Source organism: Dioscorea cayenensis, unplaced genomic scaffold (genome assembly GCF_009730915.1).
Source record: "Dioscorea cayenensis subsp. rotundata cultivar TDr96_F1 unplaced genomic scaffold, TDr96_F1_v2_PseudoChromosome.rev07_lg8_w22 25.fasta BLBR01000474.1, whole genome shotgun sequence".
Taxonomy (NCBI): domain Eukaryota; kingdom Viridiplantae; phylum Streptophyta; class Magnoliopsida; order Dioscoreales; family Dioscoreaceae; genus Dioscorea; species Dioscorea cayenensis.
The window spans coordinates 1,305-23,654 of NW_024086865.1; the positions used below are offsets into that span (position 1 = coordinate 1,305).

The 22,350-nt window shown below is 33.2% G+C and overlaps 1 protein-coding gene and 2 long non-coding RNA genes across 3 annotated transcripts; 1 reads left to right on the forward strand and 2 right to left on the reverse strand.

Annotated features, from left to right (window-relative positions):
- Positions 1–1,809: 1,809 nt before the first annotated feature.
- On the reverse strand, positions 1,810–3,054 carry LOC120254480. Its single transcript, XR_005534636.1, has 3 exons — positions 2,925–3,054; positions 2,512–2,849; positions 1,810–1,970 (listed from the first exon to the last, which is right to left on the reverse strand). It is a non-coding gene; the product is annotated as an uncharacterized LOC120254480 (long non-coding RNA).
- Positions 3,055–4,421: 1,367 nt separating this feature from the next.
- Positions 4,422–5,860, forward strand: LOC120254481. Its single transcript, XR_005534637.1, has 3 exons — positions 4,422–4,491; positions 4,566–4,623; positions 5,832–5,860. It is a non-coding gene; the product is annotated as an uncharacterized LOC120254481 (long non-coding RNA).
- A 6,952-nt stretch (positions 5,861–12,812) lies between these two features.
- On the reverse strand, positions 12,813–14,905 carry LOC120254479 (probable disease resistance protein At1g52660). The gene is made up of 2 exons (XM_039262574.1): positions 14,707–14,905; positions 12,813–13,126 (listed from the first exon to the last, which is right to left on the reverse strand). Exons 1-2 carry the CDS (start codon positions 14,903–14,905, stop codon positions 12,813–12,815), a joined length of 513 nt encoding a protein of 170 aa, XP_039118508.1.
- Between the last annotated feature and the right edge of the window lie 7,445 nt (positions 14,906–22,350).

A 22,350-nucleotide genomic window follows, 5' to 3' on the forward strand; every position in this document is an offset into this window, starting at 1 on the left:
AGACTCAACACATCTATAACTAATACAAACAACAAAGGCGATAACGGATCCCCTTATCTCAACTCTTTTGATAGCGAACATAGCCATTCAGGGAACCATTAATATGTATTGTTGCCTTGAGGAAAACAAAAATGCTCTCGAATCCATCCCACCCATCTTTCGACAAGCCCCTTGCTTTCAAAAAGGTCAAAAAGGAAATCCCAATCAACCAGATCAAAAGCCTTGGCAAAGTCGATTTTCAAAATGTGCCCTAGTAACCTATGCTTATGGATATTGAAAATTAGTTCTTCAGCAATGGCTATGTTATACCGGATGCATCTTCTTTTCAAGAAAGTCGACTATTCATTGTCCACCATAGAATTTATGACGTTGCACAGTCACTTGCCAACAGCTTTGAAATAATTTTTAGAGCGGAATTGATCAGACTAATGTGTCTGTAATCTCCTGGTAACTCAGAGGTATCCACCTTAAGAATGAGAGCAATACTAACCCAGTTAATTCTTTACAAGTTAACTCTCCTAAAATAGAAATCCTCACAAAGCTTTGGTGTTCTTGTGTCTGCAACTTTTATTTTTATGTGAAAAAGATCGTGTGTGCTCTTGCATGCATTATGACCTACATGTTTCTCACCCCAAAAGCAAACTTGATCTTTCGAAAAACCATGCCGATTTTTTTGTTGGCCATATATATATATATATATATATATATATATCAGGGCAAGAACCCACCAATCAAGTGCTATGCTACGTAGGGGTGTAATTGGTCAAGTTCAAACCGAGTAGCAAGTTACTCCAACTCGAGCTCAGTTGAAAACTCGCTGTTTGATGCTCGGCTCAAGCTAGATCGAACTCGAGTAGCTTGCGAGTAGTAGTGTATTATTTACGCCCTTAATGCTGGGTAGGAAAAGTGATTTCTTTCTTCTTTTCATTTAAATAATCTTGTATATTTTTCTATATATATTTTTCATATATAATTTTGTTGATGTGTGACTTTTTGCAAAATAAGTTTATTATACATCAAATTATCGCAGTATTAACTTGCGAAATTTCCATAAGTATTATCGGATGAAATTATCACGAGTTTTATATTTATCCAAAAGTCATCATTTGTTTAGTTGTAAACATAGATTTTTTTAATTTATAAATTTCTCAAAAACTGCATTTAATGTATAAAACGCGATTGATCGACAAAGCAAACTACAACAACAAACAATGAGTGGACATAGATAAAGACAAAAACAAAAATAACAAAAATACCATGAGAGGCCACTAGGGATAGGGATGGAGCACACAAGACTTTTTAATTTCACGAGTCTAGTTGCTTCTTTGGTCATCAGTAAATTTTTGTCCTAAGTATAGAACTTCTCCAGTTTCTTTTCATTTTCCTTCTCAAATCCAAACATTTTATTGAACTTTAATTTCTTCTGGTTAGAAGACATACATATATGTAATTAATTAGGCTAGCTAAAGGTTTGGAACTTAATTATCAAGATACTGTTCCAATGTATCATTGTATTCAAACTTTTTGAAACAAGTTATGCTTGGCTTTACAATAAAGATGGGTGTGGCAATTCTGAAAACTAGACACATGTGCAGGCCATCAATGAAAATCATCATGCGTATAAGATAATTAACTAAGATATATTTACAGATTTCTTCAGTATATTGAATGCGCTTGATGCATATGTATTTACAGAGTTTGCACAACAATTCGTATTCCTACACGAAAACAAGAACAAATAATTCAAAGAGAAATTTGATTCATTTGAATTATATACTAGACCAAGTCTTCATATCAAGAACGAAACATGCATATGTAAGTTGCATCTGTATGATACTTGGTGATCTCTAACAAATATCTGAAATTTTTTAGGCTTTTTAATTTTTCTTCAATGAATTCAAATACTGGTCGACCATCTTCATCCTTCTTTAAACTGGATATAGTTCCAACACCTTCAATCAAAATGGGACCTGCAAAGGTGTATAAGAATATCCCACAAATAAGTATTGCAAGATAGATGTCAGAAAGACCCTTCTCAATAGATTAGTGTGCAAACCGGCATGTTCAAGTCCGGAAAAGATGTTTCATGTATAAGTTTTTCGTGTTTTTACTGAGTTAGTTTTTCATCATCAACTTTTGCAGAGTTTTATTTTATCTTTTACAAATATATATATATATATATATATTAAGTGTTTTTTTCATTTACTTGATGAGTTTATATTCGTAAGTATGATAAATACATAAATAAATCATGTTTTATCATTGAATGGGAAAAGAAGGAAAAGAGAGTGAAACAATATATTAGGATAACCAAACTATTGCGATGAAGATTTACTGCATTCATAGCAAGCTTAGGAGACTTAGACTCATTTTAAAACATAAAATAAATCATAATAAATTAAATAAGAGTTTTTATTCATAGATATGTAAGTACAATGATCATGTGTCATTTCACTGAAATTTCAGATAAGAAATATTGGATTGGATAATTAGAAAGAAGACAGTACTTACAGTTGAGAGATAATGACTGATCTCAATAAAATTGATGAATCTTGAAAGGAAAGACTGGATGGTGTCATCTTCCCACTCCAATCTCTCCCACCACTCTTTAACACAATGAATTTGTACAAATTCTTTGTTGACAATGTCTGGTTTGAATGCAAGCCTCTTTAAATTCGGACAATTAAAAATTGGAAATGAGCAAAGAAGAGGAAAATCCAATGCTTAATTGCTCATGCTCACTAAATTCGGTGAATGTTCGAGTGTCAAACTTCTCAGGCTGGGAAAGGAAGGGGCTTCGGATACTCATTGAATTTCTCCATCCTCCTCTGTAAATAACTCTTTGATTCCTTCACACACTTGCAATCGATAACTCAGTAAGAGAAGGGAGATGCATAACCCAAGAAAAGATCTGGATAACTTACGGCATTCATTTATCGTCGGAAGCTGCAGATTACAAAAAAACCGTTGAGGTGCCACATCCTTCCAAACAATGTTCTTTAAATTCTGAAGATGACCCAAGTCAAGATGCCGGAGATCAGTGCCACTTCCATTCATGACTCACTACAAGAAAATTTTCAAATTGGCATGGTAAAATTGGCACGGAAACAAAATCGTGACAAATTTGTTACAGCATTTGATACGGAACTAAGAAACTGTGTCAAATATGTGAATTTTTTTAAAAATAATTTTTAATTTCGTGCCTGATACCGTGCCAAATATATAAATTTAATAATTTTTCATAACAGTACCAAATGCAGTGCCAAACATACTTTTTTTAAAAACATAATTATATTATTACCGTGCTAAATACCGTGCCAAAACCCCAAATATAATAATATATTACTTCCGTGCCAAATACTGTGCCAATAATATAATATATAATAATATACTAAGATGGTGCCAAATACCGTGCCAACAATATAAAATATAATAATATATTAAAACTGTGCCAAATACAGTGCCAAAAATATAAATATAATAATATATTAACACCGTACCAAATACCGTGCCAAAATATAAATATAGTAAATTATTAAAACCATGACAAATACAGTGCCAAAATTATAAATATATTAATATATTAAAACCGTCCCAAATTCGGTGCCAAAATTATAAATATATTAATATAGTAAAACCGTTCCAAAAACGGTGCCAAAAACATAAATATATTAATATAATATTACCGTGCCAAATTCGGTGCCAAAAATATAAATATAGTAAATTATTAAAACTATGACAAATACAGTGCCAAAATTATAAATATATTAATATATTAAAACCGTTCCAAATACGGTGCCAAAAACATAAATATATTAATATAATTTTCAATTTTGTGGAAAAAAAATACATGCATATTTTGCATGATATAGAAAGAGTCAAAACTCAAGAGATGGATGGGAAATTATCAACAAGAGGACCTAGTACAGTGAACTATTGCGAACCCTATTTACTTGCATTAAAAACATTTGAATTGGTTATGTTCCCTGAGAAGTTTACATCAAAAAGTATATATATATAATCATATTTTGGGAATGACAATGTTTGGTGTTGACTTACTTTCAAACACTCACTCTATATATTCCTGTTTTTAATATAATATAAAACGTTGGTGAAAAGTGAAAAGAAAAACGTTGCTTTTTTTCTTTTCGGGTTTCTTTTCTTCTCCTTCTCTCTCCTGTAAATCCTTAACCCTAATCTCTCTTCTTCTTCTCCATGGATCTGCTCCTCAAGCTCCCGACCCCGGCCCCAACTATCTTGCTCACCAACCCTAATCCCCAACCCTCATTAAAGCTTCCTCTTCTTGAGAGAGAAGGCATTGCCTCCTTCTGCTTTTTTTGGATCTCGCTATTCGCTTCTCTCTTCTTGAGCCTCGAATCTCTCTCCATTTGGCGAGCGAGAGAAGGCATCCGAGCAAACGACCGAAGGATTTAATCTTTGCTTGTATCTCCGAGTGTCCTTTTCTGGTTGATCGGCCTCTCAGTCACTAAGGTATTCCCCCTCCAAGTTTTGTTTCTATTGGTTTTTCTGATTGCTCATATCATTATTTGTTAATTTGTTCACAGAATTCTACAATATAAATTGGTTCAAGAGAAGTGGGAGAAATTGCACATTCTCTACAAGGTAATCCCTGACAAATGATGTAGTTTCATGGTATTTGATCTCCTTAGTGATTTTTATGAGTTTATGATTTTTTTAATTGGTTGTGTTAGTTTGAATCTGCATGATCAGATCGTATTACTATAATTAACCCATTGAACATGTTTTTTTTTAATCTTTTAATGCTTAATGGAATTCACTGTCATGCCTAGTAATATGGAAATTAATTTAACCAGTGATATGGTGTTTGTTTACTTGACTGTTAGATCTTAAAGTCAATCTTGTTTATTTTCTAAGCTATTTACTAGTTTGAAAAAGAATAGCACAATTTATTGGCTATTGAGACACATAACAATGTTTAATTATTATGCACTACTTGTCAAGATAGACTTGTTTACTTATTTATAATGGCATGTTGTTCTCATAAACCACATTGAATAGGTTTGTAAAATTATCAGGAAAGAGTGCTTCCATATGAATAGGAGAGTGACCAAAGATAATTGATTTTAAACAATTTTTAAAATCATTATTTAAAAATAATGATTGCTTTCAAACCCAAATTAACCGTGCTAAATGGAGGCAGGGTGGGTGACATACGAGCATGCTTGCAAATGTCTTATCTCACGTTAAATATAAGTCTACTAGGAATTAATAAAGGTGTCTATTGTGGGTCTTTGGCTGTCCAAATTCTTGTCTTGTTTATATAAGACGTTCAAATTGGTGTCTTGTTCTTATTATTATTTTTCTTTTTTTATCCCATACATTTCACTTAGAGATAGAAACTTTGTTTTCAATGATGGATTTCGATCAATCCTTCATGATTTGGAGCATTGCTTAGATGATTTTTTCTCCCTTAGCCAATTTTTTCGTCCATTGCACTTTGCTTAGGGCTGCGAGTTAATGGAACTTGAAGAAAGTGATATTTGATATGGTTACTGATAATTCTTTTTTAGGTACCTCAACTTTTCTCCTTTATAATCCTTGTATTAATTTTGAAGAACTGCTATCTGCATTTCAGCTTTTGCAATCCATTTTACGTGTTCACCATATAGTTAGGTTGTTTTGATGATTGGCTTTGTTTTCAAAGTTCTCTGTTTGATTAAAATCATTTTTTTGGTGTTTCCGGGGCATGCCCAGGGAAGGAATAAGATGAGGGAACAAATGTCTTTCTGTACAAAGGCTGCTAGTTTTTCTTGAGTATCATTTTGACAAATTTTTATTGGTTCTATTAGGTGCCCACCATTTCATCTTTGGTGACTTCGGGTTGTGGTGAGGTAAATACTTGCTCTATTATTGTCCTCCGATGGTTCCGTGCACTTTTTGGTGATCTAGATTTTTGACCAAGAAATGATCCGTTTTGGGGTTGAATGCGAGATGAGTTCATCACTTGGAGGTTTGCACTTTCATAGATTTTTAACCTGCGAGCAATGTCGTTAAAAACCGAATTGGATCGATTAAGCCGCAATTTGTCTACTTTAATATTGAAAAAGCTCGGCATATGATGAAAGATTGAAAGAATTTTTGATGCAAATGTGTTGCAGTTAAACACAGTATTTCATTAAAACCCACTTGGACAAACAGGAAAGGAAAAGAGTCGGGGCATCAAGTGAATAACATAACATCAAAGTTGAGAAAGCGATCCTGCTCGACAAGAAAGGCGAAAAGTAAGAAGAAAGTAAGAATGTTCTAATTGGCCACTTTTTATTTTTTTATTTTTTTCTTAATCTATGATGCTCACTTTCATCCTTTATGTCAAATTTATAGGCTATGTTTTATCATTCAATCAAGATTGCAAGTCTGAATAGTGATAGTAGTTTATTATATTCACTTTGCTAATAATTCAAGAGCGCTACCACTTCACTTTCAACCTTTATTATATTGAGGCTAAGTTTCAACTAATTGGAGTGTATAATTTTTCAGATTTTTAATTGGTGGATAATCATGGGCAGCGGCATGATCAAGTAGGTATAGCGATTCATAACTCTTGCACTGAGAAATCAAAAGTTTTTTTTTTTCTTGGAGAGAGTTATTACGTGTTTATCATGTTCATTGGAGCATTTGGGACTTCTTTTGAAGTGATTTACAAGCAAATTTAGTGGGAGGAATAAGATTGGGTGAGACTATGCTTTCATATTGTGCTATTTCTGTGAAATTTCCCTTTATTCCCTCTTGATGTTTTCATCAACCTGTAATACAGACCGAATATGTTAATTATTCTGCTAAGCTAATTTTTTTCTTTGTTCTGATTCTGGTTCAGGATTTTATTTGGCTTACCTATTTACTCATCTGAGATTCTTTGTTGCCGCTTTTCCTTGACTTGTAGTCTTGTTCTGTGGCCAGTAAATTTTAATTCGGTGTCATTGATTTTGATTTTGATTTTTTGAGTGCCTACAGAGTTATTTTTAGAAAATTACTTGTTGCGTGGGCTTTGTGCGGTTCAATGCATCATTTCTAATTAACTGGTATATGCGCATTGAGTATTATTTTTTTTCCTATGTTTTCTTATTAATTGAGTGAAGTGTGGGGTTCTATTTTATGTTTGGAAATTGTTTGGTTTCTTTTTCCACATTTATTAGACTTCTCTAGTTTTAGATACTGAAATGTCATCCCCTGCCTGAAAAGTAGAATTGGTATCAGCAACTGTAATTGCTATTCGCTCCCTGGCCTTTCTAAACAGTTATAGGAGCCCATTTGTCCGGCCCTTTATTCAAAGAAAAACATCAAGAAAGACTTGGATTTCAATGTTTCTCAGATTGCTTGGGGCCATGCATTGACATAGATGCTGTGCCAGAGCCATCAGGCTCACGAGGTCATAAATACGAGGTCCCTGATGATAACTTACTAGCAGAAACACATGAATTCAATGTGGAACTGTGGAATTAGAATGTCTTTCTCAAGCCTTACCATTTCCTTGATCATGTTTAAGTTGACATATATTCTTTTTCACTATTAGTGCATATGCATTCAGTGCACTGATTTCCTTGATCATGTTTAAGTTGCCAAACCATTTCCTTTCCTTGTTTAATTAACCTAAAATTTGATCTGATTGTATGCATTCCCTTTATTTTTTTATTTTGTTTTTCCGTGTGTGTGTACGCGCGTGTGTAATCTGCAGTATTTATTTGTTCACAAAAAAAACTCCTGGATCATAATCAGTTTAAAAAATTATTTTTCTACCACTGTCTAATGCAAGAAATTTCACATCATGATCAGTTTGTGTTGGTGATTCTTATCCGAGATTTTAATTGTAAGGTCCATGAAACAGGTTTGTACTTAGGGTCAGTTGTCCTGAACCCAGCAATGACACCTCCTTTGTCTGATACACAACATAGTGTGGAACATGGTGCCTTAGGTTATAGAACCCTATTTGATAGTGAAGGTTGTTATGCTAAATTCAATGTGTAACTATTCCTGTTGTTTGTTAGGTTTTAAAAGAGCAACTATTTCCTGATTGAGATCTTGGTAATGATATCCAGTTGGCTTTGGCAGTCAGTTTCCTCGTGAGCGATTTCAAGAAATGTGCAAAATTTTGCGCGTGTTAAATGCTGTTCGGAACTATGAGATCGGTATTTCCTTAAGCATCCAACAATACAAGGTCATTATTAACCATAATAATTTATTTAAACTTTAATTTCTTTTTTTTTTATTTGTAGTAATCATTCAACATCCAATATTCCTTACAGGTGCTAACAGCACCAGTTCTCATTGACCGTTTGATCAATGCAAATATGTTAGGTAGTTGTCCATGTACCTTATGCAGTGATTTTGTCTCTTTCATAAAATAAGCATTCTGATTGTGTAAATTTTTATTTTACCCTTTAACAGGTGTTATAAACATGAATTTTTGATGGACTTCTTTCTCGTCAACTGGGCAACTTCAAGTAAGTTTAAGTTATGAAGCCATATAAACGATTAAGTTTTTCACTTCTAGCTTTGCTTGTCTTTTTCTAAATGGCTTCAAATTGATACCTATATTCCATATTCTCGTTCTCATACTAGTACATGGTAACTTCAGAGATAACTTGTTAATTGCAATCCACAGTGGTCTTGGACTCAACTTTTTCAGTGGTTGTGTTAGAATCTATCTGGATTATACTTCCATCTGAAAGGATGCACATTGACAATCTCATTTCATTGGAGAATCACATTCTAACAAGGATTTATAGAGTTTGTAGTTTATTCAAGTTTGGTCCACTGTCCTCCTGCTTATTTGACAATATTATTATGATCTCATGTGAACCCTCACAATATAATACGCACTTGCTCTAAGATGCATCTTTCAATTCTTTTAATGGAAAAAAACTGAAACCTTATCTCTCAATGTGTGAATACATGAGATGGATGCTGGTTATTATTTCCTCTTAAGTCTTATGTCTAGGCATTAACCAGAGTATTAGCTCAGCCCGTCTATCTGTATTTTCCTATAATTTTTTTCATGTTGTAAACATCATGGTCCAGGGACACTTTTTAGTTTTAAAAGATGATATGAGAAGTTGTCTGTGAGAAAGAAAAACACAATAAATGTTGGATCACTTCACCAATTGAACCTTTTTTTAGTGCAGGACATGAGTACCATATCTTGCTGTATGAACTATTTATCATATTTTTACTTCATACCCCAAATTAGCTGCAGATTTTCACAGCAACATTGGAAGCCATTCTTCGAAGTTATTATTTCAGATAATTTTAAGATGATTAGAGAAAAATAAAGCCCTTTTTGGCATGTTAACCTATTGGGACAAAGATGTAATTGATACCTTTTTTGGAAAAATCAGACAACAGTTTTGGAATAGAATATTGCAATGGAAGAAGAAACTTCTGGCAATTATGGAGGATGATTTTTCATAGAATTATAGGAAGCCTTGAGGCTCCACCTTACAGACAAAACTGAATAACTTTCAAGTATCTTATCAACTCGAGTTATTGGATTGGGATTATCAAGTATTTTTTTAAGAACTTACATGCTAATTTATACATGGATTGGCCGGACTTGGTGCACTAAAAGTTGGTTTTTGCGGATGTTGCTTTTCTTTTGTTGAAGGAATCATGGGAAATTGAGAAGAATCCCATGGCAAGCAAAGGAACACCTCTTCACGGTCCCGGCAAGATAAAAACTTATTGAGAAGGCACAAAATCTCTTCTCGAAATCAAAGAACACATATTTGAATCAAAGGGTCTCAAGAGCATGCAAAGTTGTTGAGGTAAAGTGAAACAAAAAGTCGTACATCATACATGTATAACTGATTTCATGGAGTGAAATGAAATTTATGGCCTTGTTGTCTTTCTTGGCTCTCCGTATGCTATATAGGAAGAAACTTGAAGCCCTGGAACCTCTCCATGAATGATAAATTACCGTTAGAAGTGTGAAATAACATTCTTTGATGATCTAATGCCCGTGATAAGGCATCTTCATGTTGTTTTCCTATGTTCTACTAGAAAAGCAAACTCTCATTTAATTTGGCATTCTTACGGAATCCAACATGAGTTAGAGGTTTCAACAAAACAAGCAATATTCATTGATTCGAGCATCGCTGATACAATTCGCACTTGTATTAGCACGGGAAATCATCGAGCTACAATGAAAGTCGAACTCGAATTTAAGGTAGGTAGCAATGTTTTAAGACTCATCACATTGATAACATGTCTCTGTTTTTCCTTTCCATTTTCCCATGTCATAGCCAATATTTGCTGCTGCAGGTGCGCAGAGAAGAGGTGGTACTCGGGCTTAAAGCATTGGCACTCTCTACCCGAGGAGACTGGGCTGCGCTGGAAAAATTTTCCAAAGAGACCACCTGGTGGTAAGTTGCTTAATTATGTAATATTTATTGGCAAGCATGTTTTTAATGTCACCAAATGATTCTTTGCAAAATAAAACTAAAAATTTTGAGAAAGACAGAGACCAAATATGTACTTTAAGCTCTTGAAGGGTATTTGTTTGCACCCATCTTCAACCTCCCTTGAAATTCACTTTGGCTACCAATCACAAATATAACAGAATCAACATTTGCTTATTTGCCAATTGTTTCCGTTTTATACAGGTTATAAACCCTTTGTTGAAGCATGCATTGGTCTTGATCTGAAAGTCGAGGCTCTAAGTACATTCCAAAGCTTACGTAACCTAGGGAAAGATCGAGGTACTTCAAACCAAAACCCACCCTTCTTCAATTCAAATTCACATCATGAAGGTCAATTTATTTGGCCTACCGAATTCATCAAGCTAAAACGAGAAATGATCCTAAAAATGAGCCTCGGCTTGGTTATGTGATAGTTATCACGGAATAGAGTCCACTAGATTATTATTATTTTAGGCAAATGTGTTTTTGAATTCTCAAAATTTCGACATATGATATCTTGGTCCGCAATATGAGCAGGCATATGCACTAATTGGCATGGCAAAGGAAGTCTGCGATGCTCGCATCCCAAGCTAAAAGACAAAGGAATTTTTGGTCGCTTTGAAGCTAACTCTAGGACGTAATGCTCGGGTGCAACATCAATCTTTGATAGTCTCGTAGACAGATTATCATTCCAAGGAGTCTACTAGTGACCATTTGTGCGTCAAAAATATATATTGGTATAATTCACGCCTGACAACCCATCATGAGTATTGCTTGCATGTTCAAACGACTTGAAAGATTTTTACCATCAGCTTGTGTTCTCCGATGGGTGTAATTCAAGAAAAATTTAAATAAAAATTATTTTTATAAAATAAATAAAAAGCGCGTATAAAGTCATGGACAATCCCCCAAAAACCGTGACCAATTATTGTGAAAAATATAATATATAAATCGTGCCAAAAAACCGTACTCAACATCGAACCTATAAAACTGCGCTAACTATGCCAAATATGGAACCAAAGTCCGTAGCTAAAATATCAATGTTAATATTTGGCACAATAGTAAAGAAAGGGTGCTAAAAACAATAGCAAAATTTGCTACAGTATAAAAGGATCTGTGCCAAAAATTTATTTCAGTGACCATTCTATAGGCATAGTTAATTTTTGGTGCCAAATACTGAGTGTTAAAATTAATTTGGCACGGTTTTTAAACTCATTTCCGTGCCGATATCACCGTGCCGATTTGGGATTTTTCTTGTAGTGACTATCTCATCGAGCTATGAACATGAACAGATTATTAGCTCTTGCAAGAATCCATTGCTTTTGCAACTTAAAACATCATATGAAAGTGATACCAAGTCATACAATCTTTTCTAAAACATATGTGCCATGTTGGTAATTCGAAAGTTGTTCCGTAACATTTAGTGACGTCATACACAAATCCCTAATGCTTTTGATGTTCTCTTTCAATGTATTCAGCTCCTTTAGTTTAATCTCTGATTTGGATATATGTCAAGAACCCGCAGTTCTAAGCAATTTTTGAGACCAATCCATCAGTAGTTGTGTGATCCCACCACAAATGCCGACTGCATCAAAAATTGCGTATTTTTGCAAGTTTATCATCTCGGATGGTAGAACCGAGATTTCGCCTTTGAAATGTTGAGGTAATCGGCAGATTAACCAAACATTTTACGCCTCTTGGAAGTCTTCTAAGTTTAGTCTCTGATAGATTCAAATATCTAAGATTTGACATACGCAAGAAAAAAATCCATTAGGAATATTCCTTCAAATTCAAATTATGTTGCATCATTAAGCCTCGGAGGTGAGAACATTGTTGAGTCAATTTCGTGAAGTTTCTATATTATTGTTCATCGTAGATACCCCTCCGCAAAAACCGCCATTTCTTAGTTGCCACATTTGATATTCCTTGCTCAATCCCATATTTGCATTTGCTATCCATATGTTTCTAGCTTCGCGACTTTTGCCACTATCCACGTAGCCATATCACGTAATCACATCATGTAACCTCGGATCTTTTTGAAATCCATATATGCTTTCTCATAAGGCTCCAACAAACATGTCACTCTAGTAAACGAAGGATATACCGCCCATGACCATAAGCTTCCCTCAGATTATCAAATTCATGGATTAGTCCAAGTCCTATCCAGAAGTCTATAATATCTTCATTGGTGATACCGACCTCTTGGCCATAAAGAAATATATAGAAAACAATCTTTACAAAGTTTATTAGGGAGATTGTCATAACTTATTTCTAGAGTTGGATACAATGATTTCTCAACATCTTGAATTATACTAGTTTTGGACTTCCTCATAGACCTCGAGTACATAGTCCCACTCTTCAAAAATTCTTTTTGTTCGACTATGGCTTTACTGGATCCAAGATAAGAGTGAGCGGCAAACCACTGCATTCATTCATCACTTTTCTTGCTATTTCCTTCATCCTCACATCCGATGCAATAACATCTAAGTTAACATTCTCTTTGAAAAGATCCCATGCTTCTTGTGGCTCTAAGCATTCCACTTTAATCTTCTCATCGGCCCTCATCTTAGTGCACAATTCTTCAGATCGAGTAGTGAAAATCACTTTCCCCTTGTATTGTTTGGTGGACTTGTCATTACTACGAGGATGAGGAATCCCAAGTTCCACAAGATCTACTACAGCCCATATATCATCTAAGAGCAATACAAAATTTTTAGTTTTCAAGAAATTGGATATGCCTTCTTTGCTAGACGAACTAATCAATTGCAATTTTATAGCTATCTCTTCCTGAAGCTTTTCCAACTGAACATCTTTTGTAGCCACTGTTAGTAAAAGTCGATCTAATCAAATTAGGGTTAGAAAAAATCGTTCTAATCAAATTAGGACTATCAATTACAATTAATTGATATTTAATCAACAATTGATTAATTATCAAGGATCGATCACATGAACACATGAATATATGTGAATGATCAGGGTTACCTCAAAGAGATTTCACAAGCGCAAAATCCTCCAATGCACACACGCAATGTTCTCGAACTTTTCACCCTTGATCCGGAAGAAGTGATGGCTTCTTTTGCTCCAAGCAACTATTGTGAATATTAGGGTTTTTGCCGTAGCCGTCTTTTGATGGCAATCAAAAATTAAAAATTAAGAAACCCTAATCTCATATCACATATTTATAGGGAGTAAATATATTCGGATAAGGTTAGAACATGTAGCGTGGACCCATTTGGGATCACTGCATCTTTAGCAAATTAGTCCATACTAATTTTATAATCACAATCATATCCATCAACAAATTGCAATTTAATCCAAAGATTAGAGATATTCATATGTGAGACCCCAATATAATATTTTACATATTAGTCCCTCTATCAATAAATATTACATAGAAGTGGGATAATTAGACCACCAATGACACTGTCGATCTCCACTTAATGTGTGTTTCTTTACACTATTGGACATAAAACAATTTAAAGAAAAATATATAAATATATATATATATATATATATATATTATATAATAAAATACTTTCAAAAAATAACCGGCCGGATTTTTATCCAACACATAAGAAACACAATCTAGAATATTCTCTCCTACAATAGGAGTGATAGATCCCATCTTGGATGACTACAAACCTTCATGTATTTATTATATAACCCAACGTGTCCGTATATAGCCTGTAATTAGCATCACCGGTTGACACTATCAAAGTAATATAATTTATACATAAGATTTAATAACATCCTCAGGTAATAAGGACTTTCTCTAACAGAATAACTCTTTTGTTCTATGACAGTGTTTGGTCTAAGAGTTCTGTATGGTCCATTTCAATATTTGTCAACTACAAATATCCACAATGTTACTAAGAGTCTCCACTCTAGTGGCTGAGACATACCACTCTATCACACATAGTAGTACAACATGTGACAACCAATAATGAATACAAAATCATATTTTATTTCATAGGTTGTGAACTATTTTGGGTTGCAAGGAACATAGATAATCATGTCTCACTTTAATGATCTCTATCATTAATTTGAAATCTATACAATGCAAGCCCATAATAATATATCATCAAACATGAATAATACAATACCCATAATTATGCATGCAATGAAATAAAACTATTTTATTATTAAACAATAACTAAAATTGGCTTTGTAGGGCATACTAGTTTTTCAGCCACAACCAATATTACATAATCGAATCCTGTGTTTTCATCATCCAACAATAAGTTGTAGATTTTTCTCAATAGTGTGGTCTTGCCGACACCCCCCATGCCCCATATCCCCACCATTCCGACTGTTTCATCTGCTAGATAACTGCAAGTAACATCAAGATTTGAACCAATTCTTCTTCCCACTACTTTTAATGAAGCAGGGACTGGTATAGGAGGTTGTTCCTCTACAAATGAGACTTGTAATTGTTCTTCTTTCAACTCATTAATCTCATTCAATAAAACCATTGCATCTCTACTTGTTCTATACCTTGAATAACAATTTAGATAACAAGTACCAAAAGTGCATTCTTGTTTGCCAAATTTATCTTTCAACTGCTTTACCTCCTCATCTTTTTCACTAACCAATTGAAATTTAATTCAAATCCTCTCAAAGAAAAAATTAATACCATCAAAATCTATACAAATTATTCCTTGAATTGCATGTGGGTTTGAAAATATTGTGATTAAATAGATTTCTCTTAAAGAGATGAGGACAGAAAAGCCCCCTTTTTCTAATTTCTTTTCTTTCTGAAATCTTCGTCAACTGGTCCTCTTCTCTATCTTTAAAAAATAACAAATAAAAAGAAATACTCAGCTAGAAATGACAAATTCATGGAATTGAAGATACATCTTGCAATAATTATTTCAAGAAACGAAAACATATATATATATATATATGTATGTGCATATATGAAAGAAAGAAAGAAACAAACAAAGAAAAAAATAACAACTTGGTCAGCACTCATGATGTGTATGGTACTAGTTAATTTGGTGTTACAACATTAGCTAATCATTAAACTCTTAAACAATTTCAAAAGCATTGGCTCTTAAATAATTATAAAGGCATTAGTTGTTTTAATTACCTAGCTAATTATTTATCTATTCTCAGTTCTCCTTATTTCTGTGAATAGTATATATATGTGATATATATGTATAAAAGGGTGTTGCCAGTAGTTATATATCCTGTATAATCTAAAGCATAATCTGAATATTATTTTAAAACGGATTGATGTTCTTTAAGCTAATTCCATTAGCTTTTAGTTAATTGTTAATTGTTAAATTATTAAGTTTAGAAGTGGTTTATCTGTTAAACTTTTTACACAACTGTATTATCTTAAACTGTTCCGTTTTATACGTTTTATTATTTATTTATTTATTTTATTATTTAATTATTGGGTTATTTATTATTTATTTATTTATTTGTTATTTTGAAAATACTTGTTTAGTTTCTCTCAAAGTGGGATCTTGCAAAAATTATTTCTATGCAAAAGTTAGCCTCCAATTATAATTATGTTCTAACCCAGTCAATAGGAGTTAATATTGATCATGTTAATATGAACTCTGTAACTGAGACTATTGTTTCGTGTCGTGTTGTCGGCAAAATAATAGCGGTTTTAAACTTTTGACTTGAGTGACCAAGGTAAAATAAATAGAGTCTGTTATTTCTGACTCAGGCCAACGAGATAAAACAAATGAGTTATAATATTCTAACTCATGTTTCTGTATTTTGCTAACTGTGTATTTGGATTTTCTTAACGTATTGGACTTGAGATTCAGTTTCTGTACATATAAGTATCTCATACAGGTTTTGCAAAATGATGTTATTTTAAATCTTTGAACTCTATTAATCCGTATTTTGTTTGTAGTGGTTTACTTACTAGGCTTTTAGAACATCAAGTTGTTGGCTATATCTTTCAAATCAAGAATAAGATCTTGCAAGAGTCAGGTTAGCTGGGTTGTCGAGTAGAGCGTGTCCTTTTTTGGGTGGTGGTGTCATAACACTTGTTATGGTAGTTTGTCGTTGTATTATACCTGGCTTGTGTCTAAACTCTAAACTCCTAAATGTAAAGACTTGTTGTTTTCATATTTATATGTTTCATATTTTATGTTTTCTATTTTATTTGTGTGATGAGGCCTTGCATATCCATTAGATCTCGACCAAGTGGATGTATGGGCATTTGTCTGTGTTTCCAGACTCACCATAAGTACCAGGTTAAGGGTGTGACATGATATAGCTAAATAATACTCAAAATGACCCGCCCATCAAACTTCAACTTTGACTTCACAAAATAAAGCTTAATTCTACCTTGGCTACTAACATGAGTTTTTCTTATATTTTATATATAAGTGTGCTATAATTAAAGTAAAGGTTAATTCTTGAGAATGTGGTCATCCACAAACCCTTGCGGAGGTGAGTCAAAAGCCTCAATCAACAACATAAGAAATAAAATCACTATCATCCAGCTATTACGTTAATTATGTTTGTTTGATAATTTCATTTTATTTTATTTTTTTACTTTAGAAAGAAAAAATGTAAAAATATTAATATTTTTAATCTTCGCAAAATAAATTAAAATCTATAAAATTAGTGATAAATTTTTTAAATGTGGCCCGCTGCATCCTATATTAGTCTCAACCACTCATATTGAAAAGAAATCAAACTTTTGATCTCTCGTATGGAGGTCAAATACTTTATTGTTCAACTATTATGATTGTATCAAAGGGAGAAAATCTCATTTCTATAGAACGCATGCTTTTAATTTAAAATCTATTTATTTGATAAATCAAGGAAATAGAGATACCAGGAGTGTTTTCATCATTTTTTTTACTAATAGGTGACAAACACCTCCTCCCCTATTTAAGGGATTGCCAAAAGGACAGACAGGTACAGAAGTGTACCAGTTATGGTGATTTATATATCTTCTAAAAAAATCTCATTGCATTGCAACTCTGGAGGGATGAAATCCCTGTTTCTCTCGAAAGGGACCCACACCCAAACCTGTGATCAGTACAAAAATAGTACTTACAGTGCATGAACAATATAAAAAAAATAATGCATAAGGAAATATTCGAACCCTCGCCCTTTTCCTGCCTTGCTTACATCATTTTTTTCTTTTTTTAATCAAAATTATGAAAAAAAAATTTTGCAAAAAATTACATACATATCTCTAGTATGCATTGCATTACATAATATTTATGTATATATTATAAAATTCAATTTGTTTCATATATGCATATTAGTAAATTTTTGTAGTATTGTATTTAAATAAATTGATAAAAATAAATTTAAAAATTAGCTATTAATGAATAGATAATTTACAGTGTAAAAAACTTCTAGAAATGGTGAGAGTATTATCCAACAGAAATACTGTCTTCTTTTATTAATTAATTTGGTGGGCAACATTAATGGTGTTGTGTCGACACCATTAATATCTCCTCTTGGTCTTTTAGCTAAGTTGAGTCTATTTAAAGACTCTGTCTCAAAGTCTTCTTAGTCAATAGACCTTACCTTCATGATAATTAGTGACTAGGAAGGAAATCTTCGACCATATCATTATATTCTAATGATATATGTAATATATATTTATATATAATCTATCCCATTGGCATCTTTGTGAAAGCTGAACTAATTAAAGACATCGATTAAGAACATAAATTAGGATTTCGATGAAATATTTCCTTAGGAGAATTTGATGTTTATAAAATTAGAAGAGTGGCCTTGGACTCATTTTGTTTCTTTCTTAAAGATTAGTTGATTAGTTAGGATGAAATCCAGATAAGCGGATGTGAATGATTTACAAGGATTTTAATTAATTATTATATGTATGCATTTGTGAATAAACAGACTTGTTTGTAATTATTCATCATACCTATGCATTCTAAAAATTTTGATACTAATAATCAAGCTCAAAATTAATATTAACACGTATCCAATTTTCTACAACTCACTGATTAATCAAGCTAAAAACAAAATATAGACAAAACGTTCTAGATGATGACATTTGTAATCTAATCCAATTCATAAAATTTTTTAGTATAGACACTCTCTCAAACACAGAATTTAAAACACAAGATCTCTCCACTTATTGACGGCCGGAATACAAAAACAAAGGCTGCCAAAATACCAAAATAAGTTTGAACACAGGTTTTCATTATTTAACACAACAAACCAATCTCACAATGATATAAAGGAGGTGCTGGTATTGCATCTTTGCCGGTACATAGATAAAGAAATCCAAGCATGTTTTGTGATACATTTGAGAGCTCTACACAAGGCAACAATTGCATATGAAGTTGCAGAATGCAGGAATATAGAATATGTACAAATTAAGAAGGATAATCTCAAGGCCCAACAACAACAACAACAAATGGACGATATTAATTGTGATAAGTCAAAGTGTTGGGGGTTTGCCTGAAATGCAACTGTGAAAAATTGTGGAATTTACTGTAGCGTTGTTACTGTTTACATGCTGCCGGTATGCGGGCGCACACTTGCCCATAAACCTTACTGGCGAACCTATGCGGGCACAAGCTTGCCCATGAGCCTTTCTGTCTACCAGGTACTGGCAAAAACACTGTTCACATACGGGGTTCATGCGCCCGCAAAACACCCCGTGAAACTCACTGGCGATTTCATGCGGCCCGTATGCAGCTCGCATAAGCTGCAAAACACTTTCAATAGCTTCCTTGAGGCTTCAATGCTCCTCCCAAGGGTTCTACAAGGCTTCAAAGCTTCAAAACAACTCATAAAATGCTATCAAACCCCTCATTCATGTTAGAATGAGATGAACAAATATACAACACACAAGAAATGATTTTTAGCGTGGAAACCCTACAAATCGAGGAAAAAACCACGAGACTCCTTAGAGCCTCTTAAACATGTTTCCACTATGTTGACTTATGGGATAACACCAAGTTCTCTCTAGCTCACTAGATGATTACATGCAAAGAACATGAATTTCACAAGAAAAGAGATTCAACACTCATACATCATCCATACTCTAGGATGGTTCACAAAAGGACCTTAAGGAATGAGAGTTGAGGGATCCAACCAAAGGATTAGGACAGATCCGGCGATGAAGCCTTCCAATCTTGCCTTCTCCAAGAACCCTAGCTCCTCTTTCTCTTCCTTAGATGATGCCCTTTTCTCTTTTCTCTTCTTTCCCAAAAAACTGTGAATAGTCACCCACTCATTCTTATCAAAGCTGAGAGCTTTTACCATTATGAAATTCCCTTCAAGCCCTCCTCCATAAGTCAACATAGCTTTATTTTTTTTTAACCATGGGCCAACCCAACAAATGGGCTGGACCCAACAAAAAGATAAGCTGAAGTTTCATATAATACAGCTTCAGGTCCAACTGCTAACCAACTTCCTCATCCCGGCTTTCAAGTCCACTACGATGACCGTGATATTATCCATGCTACCCTTTTCCATGGCAAGATTGGAGAGATAGTCAGCAGCTGACGAGCGTGAGAATCGACTTCCTCACCCTTTTTGGATGTGAGACGGCATGGCGAGTGGTACCCAAGCACTCTTCTTGTGCCAGAGCAGAATCTGTTTGTGGGCTGCATCGCATACTTCTTCATTGGACATTACATCCCATAAGCTATCACTAGCCAGAATGAGGCATTCATCTTCACTTGTTCTTTGAACAACCGTGATTTCTGGGTCAGGAATGATAAATGGTTTCAAGTACCTGTCCTCAATTGATCTTGACACTGGCAGCACTCCAAAGATATGGTATCTATTCGACTGAATAACAATCTCCCCTCCCTCAGCTTCAATTCTAGCATACTCGTCCTCCCTGTTTGGTTTACGATCGTTAGATAAAGCCACTGGTTATTCCCTACGATAGAGGACTGCCCTAGAGTCCCCATAATTTGCAATGATAATGTGAGATGAGCAAATAACAACAACCAGAGCAGTAGGTCCCACATTCTCTGGGGGCAACAGGTTGTGACATGACAGCAGAACCAGAACCCAGACTAATACTAATTTCCTCAAATGCATCACTTGTAGTTCCGGCGGTGCCTCTACTGATTTCCCCATAAACCTCATCATCAACCTTGAGAAAACAATTGATGAAAGCCTTCTCCCACTGTTTCCGCGCCAATCATCCCCATGCTTGTTCTTATATTTTTCAACTCTTCAACCAATGCCAGATGGAGACGTTCTCGACAATAGTTAGCTACTTGAGATCCACCATGCCCACCATAAACTCCAAAGAAATGACCAAGCAGAGATATCCAAACAGGGCTGCCACCAACAAGGTCAGCAGGTAGCATCCTCATCGGAAAGTCAAACAACAGGGGCACTACCACCATCATATCTTCCATTTCCGACCTCCCGCAGATTGAAATAGATACCCTACACTGGCTGATATTCGGCCAAAAAAAAACCACAGCCAAAAGGGTATGAAATGAAAACAAATAAATTCTTAAATATGCTAGCATTACAACAAAAGATGATTAAAAAAACAAAAGATATCAATTGATTTTTGTTTTTTTAGATTTACCAGGGTGGGTTTTTACATGACTGCTTGATACACTCGGCCAAAATAATATATTAAGAACCATAACTCCACAATAATAAATCCTTCTATTTTGCAATCTTGGAGGGGTGAAAAATATAACTCCTCCCACAGGGAACTCAATGAACATTGAATAAATAGTACTAGTAGAATATTTCTATAATATATCTACAATATTTGTACAACACCTTGACACGAGGGATTCATTCCATAAGTTTTGGCGCTTAATAAAAAAATTCCCACTTAATGTTTTGTGCTCTTGAAAACCAAAATATTGCCGCTTTTATTTTTCCAAAATACCGTCTTTTTTTGAATTTCAAATTATTTTTTTTATATATATTTATAAACTATATATATCCTAACTTAAAATGACATTTTCAAATGTATCATAACAAATTGATGCAATAAAAATCATTGAATTATGACATTCATATATCGTAATAAGCGTCTTAACAAATAATGTTATGCCAACATTTTTTTCAAGGTCCCTAAACTATTCAAAAATATCACAAAACAAAAACCTCTTGTAACTATGGTTGGGTTTGGTTCTTTACCATGGGAATGCTTTGATTGAATTTGATTGATGGGAAAGTAATTCCTGCGACAATAACATTTTTTTGTTTGGTATGCATTAGAAAGTTTGACTAAATTGATGGGAAAGTAATATTTCTGTGTTTGGTATTAGAAGATATTCCTGATAATCTATTGGTATAAAAACATAAATGCGTTATTTTACTTATCCACAATTTGTTAATAAATTTTTAATATTAAAATAATTATATGTTTTTAAATGCATAAAATGTATTTAATATTTAAATATTTAAATAAATTTTTTTAAATAATTAATAAAACTATGTTTTGAATATTAAAATAATAATATTATTATTAAAATAATAATTAAATGTTTTTAAATGTATAAATGGTCTTTTATAATTAATAATAATAATTTTTTTAATAATATTATTGAAATAATAATAATAAATAGTATTTTATAAATAAAATGTTTTAAAATAATAATAAAATATTTTAATCATTTTTATAATATAACAAACTTGTCAATCAATTTTTAATATCAAAATAATAATAATAAATTAACATTGTATACACATTAGCAAACTCATTAGCAGAAAAAAAAAATTTAGATTAACCATTTATGCTTTGCTTGTTTGGAGATTTGGAATTGTTTTGCTATAAAGAAAATTAAAAAAATTAAGTAGAAACATTTTATATTAAATGAAAACTTAATATTATTCATGGATAGCTAGTTTAGTAAATGAAGAAACAATATAATAAGTGGTTTATTATAAAAAATAATATATAATAATAAGTAGAAACATGTTATATTAAGTAAAAACTTAATATAATACGTGAATAGCTGCA